The sequence below is a fragment of the Rhineura floridana genome, chromosome 2, assembly GCF_030035675.1.
Source record: "Rhineura floridana isolate rRhiFlo1 chromosome 2, rRhiFlo1.hap2, whole genome shotgun sequence".
NCBI lineage: Eukaryota > Metazoa > Chordata > Lepidosauria > Squamata > Rhineuridae > Rhineura > Rhineura floridana.
The window spans coordinates 4585639-4599487 of record NC_084481.1 but is presented as its reverse complement, the minus strand read 5'-3'; the positions used below and the strand labels follow the sequence as shown (position 1 = coordinate 4599487).

At 42.4% G+C, this 13849-nt stretch overlaps 1 protein-coding gene across 5 annotated transcripts in view; it reads right to left on the bottom strand.

Moving 5' to 3' along the window:
• The window catches only part of IQCA1 (IQ motif containing with AAA domain 1), a 154867-nt gene that overhangs the window by 69336 nt on the left and 71682 nt on the right, over nt 1-13849 (bottom strand). For all 5 annotated transcript variants that reach the window (XM_061607657.1, XM_061607656.1, XM_061607658.1 and 2 more), the window contains 2 exons: nt 11896-11971; nt 7336-7442 (listed from right to left, as the gene is read on the bottom strand). In XM_061607657.1, the coding sequence (XP_061463641.1) occupies nt 7336-7442; nt 11896-11971 (183 nt within the window). The remainder of the gene's footprint in view (nt 1-7335; nt 7443-11895; nt 11972-13849) is intronic.

Sequence of the window (13849 nt, the reverse complement as noted above, 5' to 3'; positions counted from 1 at the left end):
TTAGAAAATATATAGTCATCCTCCAACTGGGAGGGCCGTGATGTCCGTACTCATAGGAAAATCACCCTTCAGGTGAGACCAATGGTCCATTTTCCCTATGAGTCCGGCCATCACAGCGGGATGTACCAGAGCAGCCCATACAGGGTGGGACCACATGCTAGTCCTGATTAAGAACCTGTTGCAACACTCGTCTGCCAAAAGAAGCGTCAGCAGAGGCATAGCGATCAATTTTATAATGCCTTATAAACGAGTGTGGGGTAGACCAGACTGCAGCCCTACAAATATCGGCAACAGGAGCATTAGTAGCAAAAGCAGCCGAAGTGGCAGCTGACCTGGTAGAATGAGCCGTTATACTAGCTGGAACTGACAGCTTCAGAGACTCATAAGCTAAAGTGATACATGCCCTTAACCAACGGGATAAGGTAGAATTGGATACTTTATGTCCCATAGACCTTGGATGAAAGGATACAAACAGAGACTCCGTTCGTCGAATCTCTTGGGTCCTAGACAGGTAGGTCTTGAGAGCCCTCCGGACATCTAACGAATGCCGAGCCTTCTCGAGAGGATGGGTAGGATTCGGACAAAAGGAAGGCAAAACAATGTCCTGGTTGCAATGAAAAACCGAATCAACCTTGGGACGGAAGGATCAGTCTTCAGCACAACCGAGTCCTTATGGAAGACGGAGAGGTGTCGAGCAGAAGACAATGCGCCCAACTCCGAAACACGTCTGGCAGATGTGATTGCGATCAGGAACAAGACCTTGAAGGACAGTATACGGAGGGGCACAGTCCTGATGGGTTCAAACGGAGGGCGTTGCAAGGCCTGCAGAACTTTCGGCAAACTCCATGAGGGAAACCGATGGACAACAGCCAGAGAGTGTAGGGCGACTCCCCTCAAAAAACGTTTGATGAACGGATGTGAGGAAATAGGAGCTCCAGTAGAGGACACTGAGAGAATGGACGACAGAGTAGACGCATGTCGGCGTAGAGTGTTGGGTCTAAGTCCCATCATGAAGCTGCTATGGAGATATTGCAGCACCTGTTGCATGGTGGCCTGGGAGGGATCGTGGTGGTGGAACTGGCACCACTTGGAGAAAGCCACCCAAGTATGTTGATAAATACGAGTGGTAGATGGTCTTCTCGAGGCCAAAATAATATCAATCACAGCGTCAGACAGGCCAGCTAACCTCAAGTGTCCCCGTTCAAATGCCACGCTGTTAGATTGAGCCAAGTAGGGTCCTGGTGCCATACTGGACCCTGGGATAGGAGGTCTGGCCTGACTGGAAGTGTCCAAGGCTCCATCATTGGTATTGCCAGAAGATCTGAGAACCACGGTCAGCGTGGCCAAAATGGTGCTATCAGAACCAGCTGTGCCCTCTCGGTTCGCGCCTTCCTCAAGGTTTTGGTTAACAATGGTATTGGAGGAAAGACGTACAAGAGACCGTCTGGCCACGGTATTGTCAGAGCATCTATTGCTTCCGCTGTTGAATCCAGGTATCGGGCAAAGTACCTGGGAAGCTGGCAATTGCGACTGGAGGCAAACAGGTCGATTGAGCATTCGCCGAACCGACTCTGAAGACGATGGAAAATGGCTGGGTGAAGTTTCCATTCCCCCAGAAAAACCTGTTGTCTGCTGAGCCAGTCTGCTGTCACATTCCAAATCCCTCTGAGATGTTCTCCTTTCAGGGATTGTAGATGATGATCTGCCCAGACAAAGATGAGGGAGGCTAGGTCCTGCAGAGGACGAGACCTGGTGCCCCCGTTTGTTCAAATGTGATTTTACACACGTGTTGTCCGTTCAAATGAGGACATGGTCCAAAGGGAACAGAGACTGAAAATGAAGTAGAGCTAAATGTACAGCCTTTAGCTCCAGCCAGTCGATGCTTTGAGTCTGCTCTGTGGTGGACCAAACCCCCTGAACGTACTGGGAGTTGCAGTGGGCTCCCCAGCTGATGAGACTGGCATCTGTGGTTACAACAGTTCTGTGTGGTTCTCTGAACGGCGTGCCCTTGGAGAGGTGTTGGGACCTCGTCCACCAGCGGAATGATAGGCGCAGCGCGGGGGTCAAGTGAACTTTGCGATGGTTGGAGCTGGCAATGTCCTGTTGAAAGGGCAGTAGAATCTATTGAAGATGCCGAGTGTGGGCTCGAGCCCATTGCACAATATGGATTGTAGAAATGAACATTCCGAGCGCCCTGGCTAGAAGCATGACATCTGCTGATGTTTGTTGCATCAGGGACCTTGCGATGCTTGTGATGGCAGTGATGCGATCTGGAGCCAGGAATACCATTGCCTGCAGGGTGTCCAACATTGCCCCTAGATGTAGTAGGCGTTGAGTTGGTTGGAGATGGCTTTTGTCGAAGTTGACAAGCCAGCCGTAGGTCTCTGCCCTGGAAGCGTCGGTTCCAGGAGCCCCTGAATGAATTGGGGTCATAGGATCTGAAGTTGTGGCCTCGTCCTCCTGGCCGCGTTCCTCGAAAGGACTGGTTAGTACGGAAGGAAGGAAAGCGCCTGGAAGGCCTGTGGTCGATGTTCTGGACAATGGCCAGAACCGGTTTGTGGGCGTCTTTGGGATCAACCAGCACTGCCTTTAGAGCTTCCTTGCCGAAGAGTAACGATCCGGAGTAAGGAGCCCTGGACAGATTCATTCTGGCCGCCCTGGACAGATTCATTCTGGCCGCTGAATCAGCTTGCCAGTGGCGAAGCCAGAGGGTCCGTCGAGCGACTATCTGAGCCATCATGGCTCGTGCCCCCAATTGAGTGGTATCCAAGGTGGCATCGGCCACAAAAGCTGCTGTCTTACGCAACTTTACCAGTGACCTTCTGTGGGCGACAGGATCAGGGCTAGTGTCCTCTAGAAGATCATCTAGCCACATCATAGCTGCTCTGGAGAAAATGGAGGCTGAAGAGGAGGCACGCATGGAGAGGCAGTGGCCTCGTGATTTTTGCGGAGGGCGAAGTCTATTCGTCACTCAGTAGTGTCCTTTAGTTGGGATTCCCCTTCCCTGGGCAAGAGAGAACGTGAAACGAGGCGAGCGATTGGTTCATCTATGCCAGGGACGTCTAACTTGGTGGCAAAGTCCGGAGCTAGGGCGTAAAAACTGTCAGCCAGGTTCTTGAAGCGGCGAGAATGGAATGGGTGAACCCATTCTTCAGAGGCCAATTTGGCAATCGGGTCCGGCACCGGAAGGTAATGTTCAGTAGGTGCAGGGGATTTGAGAACCTTGGCCCCTTTGATGGCTGGGGTGGAGGAAGTTGAAGGCGCAGTCTGGAGACCAAGGGTATTAACCACCCTGCGTGCCAGGGGCTGATAGTCTGAGGCATTAAACAAGCGATACGATGTATCCTCCTCATGATCTGAATATTCGCTTCAGTCATCTCCTTCAACGTGGTCAGTGAAGGATGATTCCTCCGCATACGAGGCTTCGTCAAAAACTCTGCCTCTGGCTACATCAAAGGGGTTAGGTGAACAGGAAGGATGAGCTTCATGACACGCACGTTGGTCCATGTTGAGTTGGGGTATGGCAGGAACTTGTGGTGGTGACTGCATTTGGGTGAAAAATGCCAGCATGGCTTGAAGTTGGAAGGGGAAATCAGGGGACGGCAGCAGCCCAGTTGTGGTAGATGTTTGTGCCTGAGTGGCTATTGGAGCAGATGTTTGGGACGGTAAAACGGAGGGAGGCTGGTTGGGCGAAGGCTGAGTATGGAAGCCAGCAAAATCTTCCTCGTCAGAGGAAGCAGCAGGGGAATGAAGTATGTCGCTTATGTGTGCCTGAGTTGCTGTGGTAGTGGTGGGGGTTGGCACAGAGGCATAGCGTGGCCGCTTTGGTTTGCTATGGCTTGAAAGATGTTTTGTCTTAGCCATTGCTTTAATATGCTTAGGCTTAGTCGCCTTAGAGTGTTGCGGCTGGGCTGTTTGTGACATGCCTGGCTGATCTGGTTTGCTATGGCTTGAAAGATGTTTTGTCTTAGCCATTGCTTTAACATGCTTAGGCTTAGTCGCCTTAGAGTGTTGCGGCTGGGCTGTTTGTGACATGCCTGGCTGATCTGGCATCATATTGGCTGCTTGCGACATGCCTGGCTGTTCTGCCATCTTATATTAACTTGGGTGCAGTACACGGCCACAGAGGGGGCAGGATGTAAAGACCTGAACTGGCACAGTGTACGACCACAGAGGGGGTAGAATACACTGGCAGATGGCTAAGTGCACGGCCACAGAGGGGGCAGGATGCACTGTGGTATCAGCGTTAAAACAATATAGGCTGTGTAATATAGGCTGTATATTAGGCTTGGTACACGGCCACAGAGGGGGCAGGATGTACAAAATATAGTTCAGATTAGTGCTGTAGGCTGGATTTCAGGCGTGGTACACGGCCACAGAGAGGGCAGGATGTACTGAATATAATTCAGATTTATTAGAAGTCAGGCACTGATATTAAAGCTCCAGCCTTGATGATACTGAATATAATTCAGATTTAGTACAAGTCAGGCACAGATATAAAGCTCCAGCCTTGATAAAACTGAATATAATTCAGATTTAGTACAAGTCAGCCACTGATATAAAGCTCCAGCCTTGATAATACTGAATATAATTCAGATTTAGTACAAGTCAGGCACAGATATTAAAGCTCCAGCCTTGATAATACTGAATATAATTCAGATTTAGTACAAGTTAGCCATTGATATTAAAGCTCCAGCCTTGATGATACTGAATATACTTCAAATTTAGTACAAGTCAGCCACTGATATTAAAGCTCCAGCCTTGATAATACTGAATATAATTCAGATTTAGTACAAGTCAGCTCCAGCCTTGATAATACTGAATATAGTTCAGATTTAGTACAAGTCAGCCACTGATATTAAAGCTCCAGCCTTGATAATACTGAATATAATTCAGATTTAGTACAAGTCAGCTCCAGCCTTGATAATACTGAATATAGTTCAGATTTAGTACAAGTCAGCCACTGATATTAAAGCTCCAGCCTTGATAATACTGAATATAATTCAGATTTAGTACAAGTCAGCCACTGATATTAAAGCTCCAGCCTTGATAATACTGAATATAATTCAGATTTAGTACAAGGCAGCTCCAGCCTTGATAATACTGAATATAGTTCAGATTTAGTACAAGTCAGCCACTGATATTAAAGCTCCAGCCTTGATAATACTGAATATAATTCAGATTTAGTACAAGTCAGCCACTGATATTAAAGCTCCAGCCTTGATAATACTGAATATAATTCAGATTTAGTACAAGGCAGCCACTGATATTAAAGCTCCAGCCTTGATGATACTGAATATAATTCAAATTTATTACAAGTCAGCCACTGATATTAAAGCTCCAGCCTTGATAATAGTGAATATAATTCAAATTTATTACAAGTCAGCCACTGATATTAAAGCTCCAGCCTTGATGGTACTGAATATAATTCAAATTTAGTACAAGTCAGCCACTGTAAATTTGTGTGTAAGGAAGCCCTGTAAGTCTGTCTACAACACACATACAACACACATACAGATAACTTGCAGGGAAGGTATCCGTTGGTTAATAAAGGGGTAACAAAAAAGGCGGGAAATTTGAATTCAACAAAAATGGCGCCCGGAAAAAAGAGCGGGAAAAAATGATCCGAAAATGGCGGAGGGGGAAGAAGCAATGGCGGCTGACTGGTAACGAACTGGGGGAAGGGCTGCCCAGCACAGTCTCGCAGGGGGAGGCGCGGGGTCGATAGTCGCACTTGCGGCTCTAAAAAACCCCAAAAGGAGACTGCCGAGAGACGCCTGTGTTGGGAAAGGCAGCAGGAGGGAGGCCGCTGTCGTCGCCGAGTAAAGGGCTCTCCGTGGCGAAATTAAAGTCACGGAGAGAGAGGGAGAAAGAGAGGGCAGGAAGCCGCAGCCGCAAGCTCCCACCTGGGAGAGAACCGCAGCCGCGGTCTCTCCAAGAGCTCCTAAGAGCGCTGCTTGAGACAGCCCAGCAGAAGAAAAAAATAGAGCCGCGAGCTCCCGATGGATGCAACAGAGCCAGGGGGAAGCTCAAAAGCGGACAAAAACGAAGAGAACCGCAGCCGCGGTCTCTGAGGAAACCCTCAAACAAGCCTCAAACAAGTAAGGGAAATAAGCTTAAATAAAAAGCGGACAGAAACGAAGAGAACCGCAGCCGCGGTCTCTGAGGGGACCCTCAAACAAGCCTCAAACAAGTAAGAGAGATAAGGTGAAATAAAGGCTCAAAAAATAAAAGGCTTAAAATTGGCCAAGAAACGTAGAGAACCACAGCCGCGGTCTCTGAGGGAACCCTCAAACTTAAATGGAAAGTTAAACACAAACAGGGAAAGGAAGGACTTCAAACAAATACGCGAAACTTAGCTAAAAGCTACTTGCTACGCTTAAGATCCAATCTTGTTCGTACGAAGGCAAGAATGAACTGGAGAGTGGGAGGGGCCTGACGCCCCTAGTCTTGACTTCAAAGACATTCTTGCCTTCGCACGACAGGTGGAGCTAATACCCCCGCTGTGATGGCCGGACTCATAGGGAAAATCTTATGCAAGCTCTTTTGTTGTCTTCTATATGAACACTCTCTTTGCCAACTCTTTCCCCATCGTGCTAAAGACTTTGTTAGCTAGGAGTCTCACCTTGAATAAAGGCCTCCAGACTGTCCACCTATTGATATAACCTTAAACTAACTGCCCCCTGCCAATCACTGGCTCTGCCCAGCAGGCTACAGGAAGTCATGGTGCCCCTTAGACTGGAGACATGCCAGACTGCTTGCCTGTAATGAAGTCTGACTTCCTTTTCATTTGAGCCCCCAGGCTAGGTCATTTGTGCAGGTTACCTCTATAATCTCCAAACAAATGGACAAGAAATATATGTATTCCCATATAATACACAGCTGTCCATATAAAATCAGAGTTCACACTTAGAGTTTGCCTAAACAAAGCTCATTTTCTTCACACCACCTAAAAGCTCTAAGATCTTATTCTCACCTCATTCTACTTCATGTGTAGACTAGACCTGAGATAATGCACGTAAAATGCTATATAATTGCTAAAGAATTATGATTATTACTGCAACAACAGAGTGCTCAGGGCCTTAAAGAAGCCAAAAATGAATCCTTCCACGCACTATTGGTAAGTGACATGAAATCAGCCCCCAACTCCCCCAATTTCTATGCAGAGTCGCTCTCAAATGACTATACCTTAGCTACTCTATAGCATAGAGTTAATAGATAAAGGCACACTGATGCTAATCTATAAATATGCCTGACAGGTTTTTACTTCTGTATAGGAATCCTCTTTGGCAACAACCACTGTTTGTTATAAATGGCCTGCTAGTGTAAGTTCACCTGCACTCTGATCTCTTCTTCCACTTCTTTCCTCTTTTCCTCTTTGATCAGTTCTGGGTCGTACTCCTGTGAGAAGTTCCATCCTTCATCTCTGTTCTGCCAAACATCTATTATCCAAGAACAGAAAAGAAGGGAGAAAATAATGACTTTTTTTAAAAAAGTAGCTTTATAGTGATGCTTAGTGTGATACCTGGGTAACAGTAACAGGCCTCCGTATTCTTACAGCTCAATCCTATACATGTCTACTCAGAAGTTTTCAATGAGGCTTACTCCCAGGTAAGTGGGTATAGGATTGCATCCTTAATCAAGTTCAGTGCTTGGTCTCATCTCCTAAAATGGAAAATTAACCTTGACTGTAATGAGTCAATCCATTTCAGTTGCAATGGATTAGGTTGATCATTATATAGTTATTCCATTGTAAATATAAAATAAATGATGATAAAGAAAAAAACACTCCAGCTGAAATTTAACGTTTTTAATGTCTCCATGAGAGGAGGAGGAAAATGACATATATATCTTCTTAGTGAAGGTAGAACACCAGTAGAGTACTACTGCACAAGGCCTGCTTGAATCCTTCTAGGAGAAAAAGCAGGACATAAATTTAATAAATAAATAAAATAAAAACCACAAGACTTTTACAGCTACAAATTTCATACATGGAAGATGTTTCTTTGAAGGATTTATTTTTTAACTTTTGTTTCTATTTATATGATCATTTCCCCAGTTACAATTTAAGAATTATGATTTATCCTTGCAGAGTTGTTACTGGACAAGAGAAACACGGCTGTTTGTTGCCTGTGTGCCTACAAAGGAGAGGTGTATTGCTTGGAGCATGCTTGTAAATGACCTTGGAGCAATATGCCCAAAGAGTGCATAATTAGTCTCTCACCATTATCCTTGACCAAATTTACTCAAAATATTGGGGAAGGGGGAAACATAGCACTCCTAAATATACACAGGCCACTTCTCATGATTGTGCCATATGCGTCCTCTTCTGACATGTTCTCAGCTGCACTATAAAGAAGGACTGGCACCACATGACAGCACTGGACACACATCTCAATGTGGCTTTGGATAGGCAAACACTGTTTGGGTTTATGCATCACTTCTCGTGAGGACTGAATAGCTGATTTGGATCAATGTACTAGCAAAAACATTAATTTAAACAGCCATACTGCACTAAAGCATGAAAAGGACAACTGGTAAATGGCTAATTTTTATTTTTTAAAATAAAAAAATTGTTGTCCCTTTTGTAGAACATATGACTTGATCTGAGTGGAATGATAAACTGGAAGAAATGAATCACTGCAATTAACCTATGAAATTAGATTACTAAAATAGATTTGAGGGTGTGTTTTTTAAATCAAGTACTTTGATTTGGATAATTGAGGCTTCACTCACATTACAGTAACAAGATAGAATAAATTCTCTGAGTTATCAACCTTTGGCAATAAATCCAGATGGCATTTAATATGCATACTGAGAAGATCTTTCAGGTTTAAACTGAAATAATCTTTGACTTGTGGGAATTCACTCTGATTCTCATTGCAGTTTCATGGCAAATGTTTAGCAAGTAATTCTCATTTGCAACCAAAGATGGGAAATGTTGAAAGGCATTCATTTCTTTAAATTTTCTTAACCTTTTAAGTAACATGATGGATGCCCTGAAATATTTCAGCAGAGAAAGTTGACTTGCAATAGTAGCTAGAAAGACACTTCCATCAGGGTTACCACTGTTTGGAATTTTAGCCTGGGGGGAATAAGATGATTATACAGATTACTGTGATTTTTAAACACTTTCCTGGATGGGTCAGCAAATTTTAAGTGATACGTTTTCACACAGGCACTAGAATCTAGTTATTTATTATCCAAAGATGGACCACACTGAGTTTTAATGAAACAAATTATTTACTGTCCTTACCATAACTAGATTAATGATACTATTTCTCTAAGGACAAATCAACAAAAGGCTTTATGTGCCTGGCAATTATCCAAGTAGTTTTAAAGAGTCAGTTGGTGTACTGCTTCTTTAGTGTAAAAGTCAGGTAGCTTGTATGTGTTAAAAACCTTTCAATGAACCGTAAACCACATGCTTCTTCTCTACTTTAAACGGAAGGTCAGAACGTTAAAGTCACCATGTTTGCATGCAATAACTAGTATGGTGTGTATAGAGTTACTTTTACATGTATTAGCAAGGCCCTGCACTGTATTTAAATACATTGGAAATATGTTTACTATTCAACTGGCAAAAATCTGCAAACTCATTTAGTTTTATTACTTGAATCTCAGAAAGAATATTAAACACAGAACACACAGAATATACCACGGCTCCTATATTTTTCTTCCTCATTTCCCTTCCCAATGTAAATAATAATAAAATAATAGCAAACAATAAAGGTCACTGCAAAATAGTAAAAACACAAAACAAGGAATCTTGTTTAAGTAGGGTTCATGCACTTTTAAATGACCATTGTCATGTTTCTGGCTTTGGAGTAAAATCTGAACTACTTGTTCTATATCTGTTAGGCTGTTCAGAAGTCTGTTGTGATTTAGAGTAAGCAACTACACAGAGAACTCTCAAGCTATTGTCAGTCTTTAGCATAAGTAGTGAATATTCCATGTTTGATTAAGTGACCCTGGGATGGCTTCCAATAAACAAGGATCCTTTACAGATAACATATTTTTCCAATTTCCAGAGGAGTAGCTGTGTTAGTCTTGCAACAAAAACAACAAAGAGTCTTGAGATCTAACTATTTTTTTATGACATAAGCCTTCATAAACTATAGTCCACCATCAGATACACTAAATATTATCCTTAGTTATAGGTCCATATGCACATGGCCTGAAGGGGAGGGATTGTAAAAAACTGAGGTAAGAGGAAAACTAAATTCAGAAAAGTAGACAGTGGTAATTATGTACTTAACACTAATAATTCACAAAACAGTTCTTGATGACACAGATATTCTGGCATTGGTAAGTCGATTAACACATGTAATATGCCAAAAATTCTTTGTTTCGGTTCAGTCCAGAACAAGTGACTATTGGCTGTAATTCAGTGGTTTCATGTAATTGTGAATGACTTCTGCTAAATACTTATCACCATCTGTACTTGTCTGCTCTTTATTTCCTTCTGACCTCAATTATTAGAACCCCCCCCACTATGTGTATATATGCCTATATACAATTGGTATTAAACAGTAAGAGCTATATAAACATAGTATATTGCACCTGTAATCACCCAAAGACAGGAATAGTAGGTTTGAGACAAATGCACCAACTGCCTTCCTCTGTTCCGCCAAATAATTTCCCAGCTCCTAGCACAGGCTTGAAGAAATTGTGGCCCATAATTAAACCAAATGCCGCCTACCAGCCCTGCATCGTGGTTTGGCAACCCGCTTTTTTTTCAGTCCAAGAAAGGTTTATGGCACTCCTGGTGGGCTCCCATTAGGGAGGGAAAGATCTGCCTGTTTCGTTTCTCTCCGTTTCTCATTTTTCCAACGTTAAATTCAGTTCTCTACATTTCTACAGCGATCTGCGATCTTTTTTTAAAAAAAATCCTCATGAAAATTCTCCACCATTTTAGTGCGAATTTCTCCAAATAAACATATTTTGTAGGCAGTTTTGACAAAGGCGCACATTTTTGCAAGCCCTTTCTCATCATATCATGCCTTTTGTGTGTTATTTTCACTCAGGTATTCATTGTTATGCACACTTTCCCCTAATAGATGCATTTTCATAAATGTTTAGTTGGCGAACTGCACCCCAAAATTCTAACAAATGCAAGTTTTGCAGGATGGCTGTGTTTCAGTTCTCATATTGTTTCAGAAATTGTGAATTTGATAAAGTCTGCTTGAAATGTGAATTTAATCAAACTTCTCACCCATCCCTAGCTACATACATGACTGGTGGGTTGTATTTAGCATTGTGGATCACAAGTTGTCTAGGCCTCCTCTAATATATCTATGTTTTTATAGCAATGGAGTGGGAGTCCTTAAACTGGCAACTCCTGGAAATAAGCACACATCTGCTTTCACTTAGATCCCAAGAAATTAACACCACCCTTCTCTTGCCACAAAATCTACATGATAAATGGGATCTTTTGATGAAGAAATCCACCGTACCATATCCTGTTAAATAGCTCTGAAATCCCCAGCCACACATTTAAAACATAAATCTTTAAAATGCTATTAAAAAATATCTAATGGAGCATGCACCCTAGGCAAGACAGCATGCTAATTTGCCATTTTTACCTTTTGTATTTCCAAGGCCTTGCTTACATATTATGGCAAACAAGTCCTCTGGTAAGGAACCCACAGAAATGCATGCCACTTGCCATGTCTTGATGTTTGAATGCTCAGTATTTTCTCTTTACAAGTGTTCAGTTAGGCAGGCTAGTAGAGTGAGAGGCAAGAATATAATCTTAAGTATTCATATGCTAAATGGTTTTGTGTTATGATCTTGTCCAGCAATGAAGTATAGTTCAGGCCCATAGGCATGCCTGAATATCCATCATTTAATTTTATAGTCAGCATTTAAACAAATGATGCTTTCTCTACTTGCCTTTGTATTTGTTGTTTCCTTCTTCCATTACTGGGAGAAAATTACTAGGTGCCATTTTCCAACCTTCTTCTTCTTCCTTAATGTATAAAATAAAACCTTGATCTAAGTAATTTAGAAACACAGACAATTAAAATAAAAGCTGATATGACAAAACAGGTAATATTGAGAGTAGCTGGCATCAGTGATCCCCATATCTTCACAAGCAAGACTCTACTTGCTTTCTTCTGGACATCAGTGCTCCGATTTCAGCCACTTTGTAGGTGTTATGATCCCTCACCCACGTTGCCCATTATTTTATTGAGAGAGTCTCCATTGGTTTGAAGTGATATGTCATTGGAATTCTTCTATTTTTCAACTAATCAGGAAACAAAAGAGTCTGTTCTGTACTAACGTTTGGAAGCTATGGTTCCAAAAGCTAGACGTGCTGTTGTTTGGGAGGGGTGATCTGGTAAGGGGGATTAGGCGGATATTGTAGATGGTTCTTCCTTTCAAATTATAAGAACATAAGAAGAGCCTGCTGGATCAGGCCAATGGTCCATCTAGTCCAGCATCATATTCTCACAGAGGCCAACCCAATGCCTATGGGAAGCCTGGAAGCAGGACCTGAGCAACTAGCATTCAGACGCATGTTGCCTCCAACACTAGAGGTAGAACATAACCATTATGGCTAGTGGCCATTTATCATTTGTCCTCCATGAATTTGTCTAATCCTCTTTAAAAGCCATCCAGGTTGGTTGCCATCACTACCTCTTGTGGGAGCAAATTCCATAGTTTGACTATACTCTGTGTTGAAGAAGTACCTTCTTTTGAATCTCCCAACATTCTGCTTCATTGGATGTCCCTGAGTTTATATTATTTATCTATTTATAAAAATATTTATATATGGCATTCTAGTGTTATCAGAGAAAAAGAACTTTTCTTTATGCACTCTCTCCATGCCATGCATAATTTTATACACCTCTATCATATTTTCTCTTACTCACCTTTTCGCTAAACTAAACAGGCCCAAATGCTTTAACCTTTCCTCTTAGGGGAGTTGCTCTATCCCCTTGATCATTTTGGTTTCTGAATCTTTTCTGAATCTTTTTTAGTTCTACAATATTCTTTTTGAAGCAAGGTGACCAGAACTGTACACAATATTCCAAATGTAGTTGCACCAAAGATTTGTGTAATTTTCAGCCCTCAGGTACAAAGGCTGATGTTAGGGACAAATCACATATTTTTGTCAGTAGATCAGCAATTTTACGTTTGAGTTCTTTAAGAACTATCAGGAAGATGCCATCCTGACCCAGTGATTTGTTAGTTTTTATTTTGTCTATAATGTCTCGAACTCCTTTCCTATGAAAGGGAGAGGGATCTGTATCTTTCATATGAAGCCAGACGCAAAGAATTCATTTACCTTTCTACAATCTCCTCCTCTTTGAACTCACCTATAACTCCCTTGTTATCCAAGGGTCCAACCATTTCCCTAATAGGGAATACATTTAAATACATAAATTTAATGTATTTAAAGAATTTTTTTGTTGTTGGTCTTTTATATTTTTAGCAATGTGCTTCTCAAATTCTTTTCAAGCATCTCTTATTGTCTGCTTGCATTTCTTTTGCCAAACTTTGTGTTTCTTTTAATTCTCATTTGGACAAGACTTCCATTTTCTAAAGGAATCTTTCCTGCATCTAAAAGCTTATTTGACTTTCCTTCATCTCATGCAGAAAGGAGCAGCATATCTCCTGACATAAGTTGGGAGGCAAGGGCATATACAGCCCTTGGTTTCCCATTTGGTTTCCAGATGCATTTTAACTTGACTGTTATCACATATAAAGCATTCCTCCCACATAGGTCCTGGTTAAATCAGGGAGTGCCTGTTATGATATGAGCTCACCTGCCCCTTAAGAGAGGGTCTAGCTGTCAAAAATGTCAATTTAATGCACTGGGAATTACTTTCAAGTAAGAAAG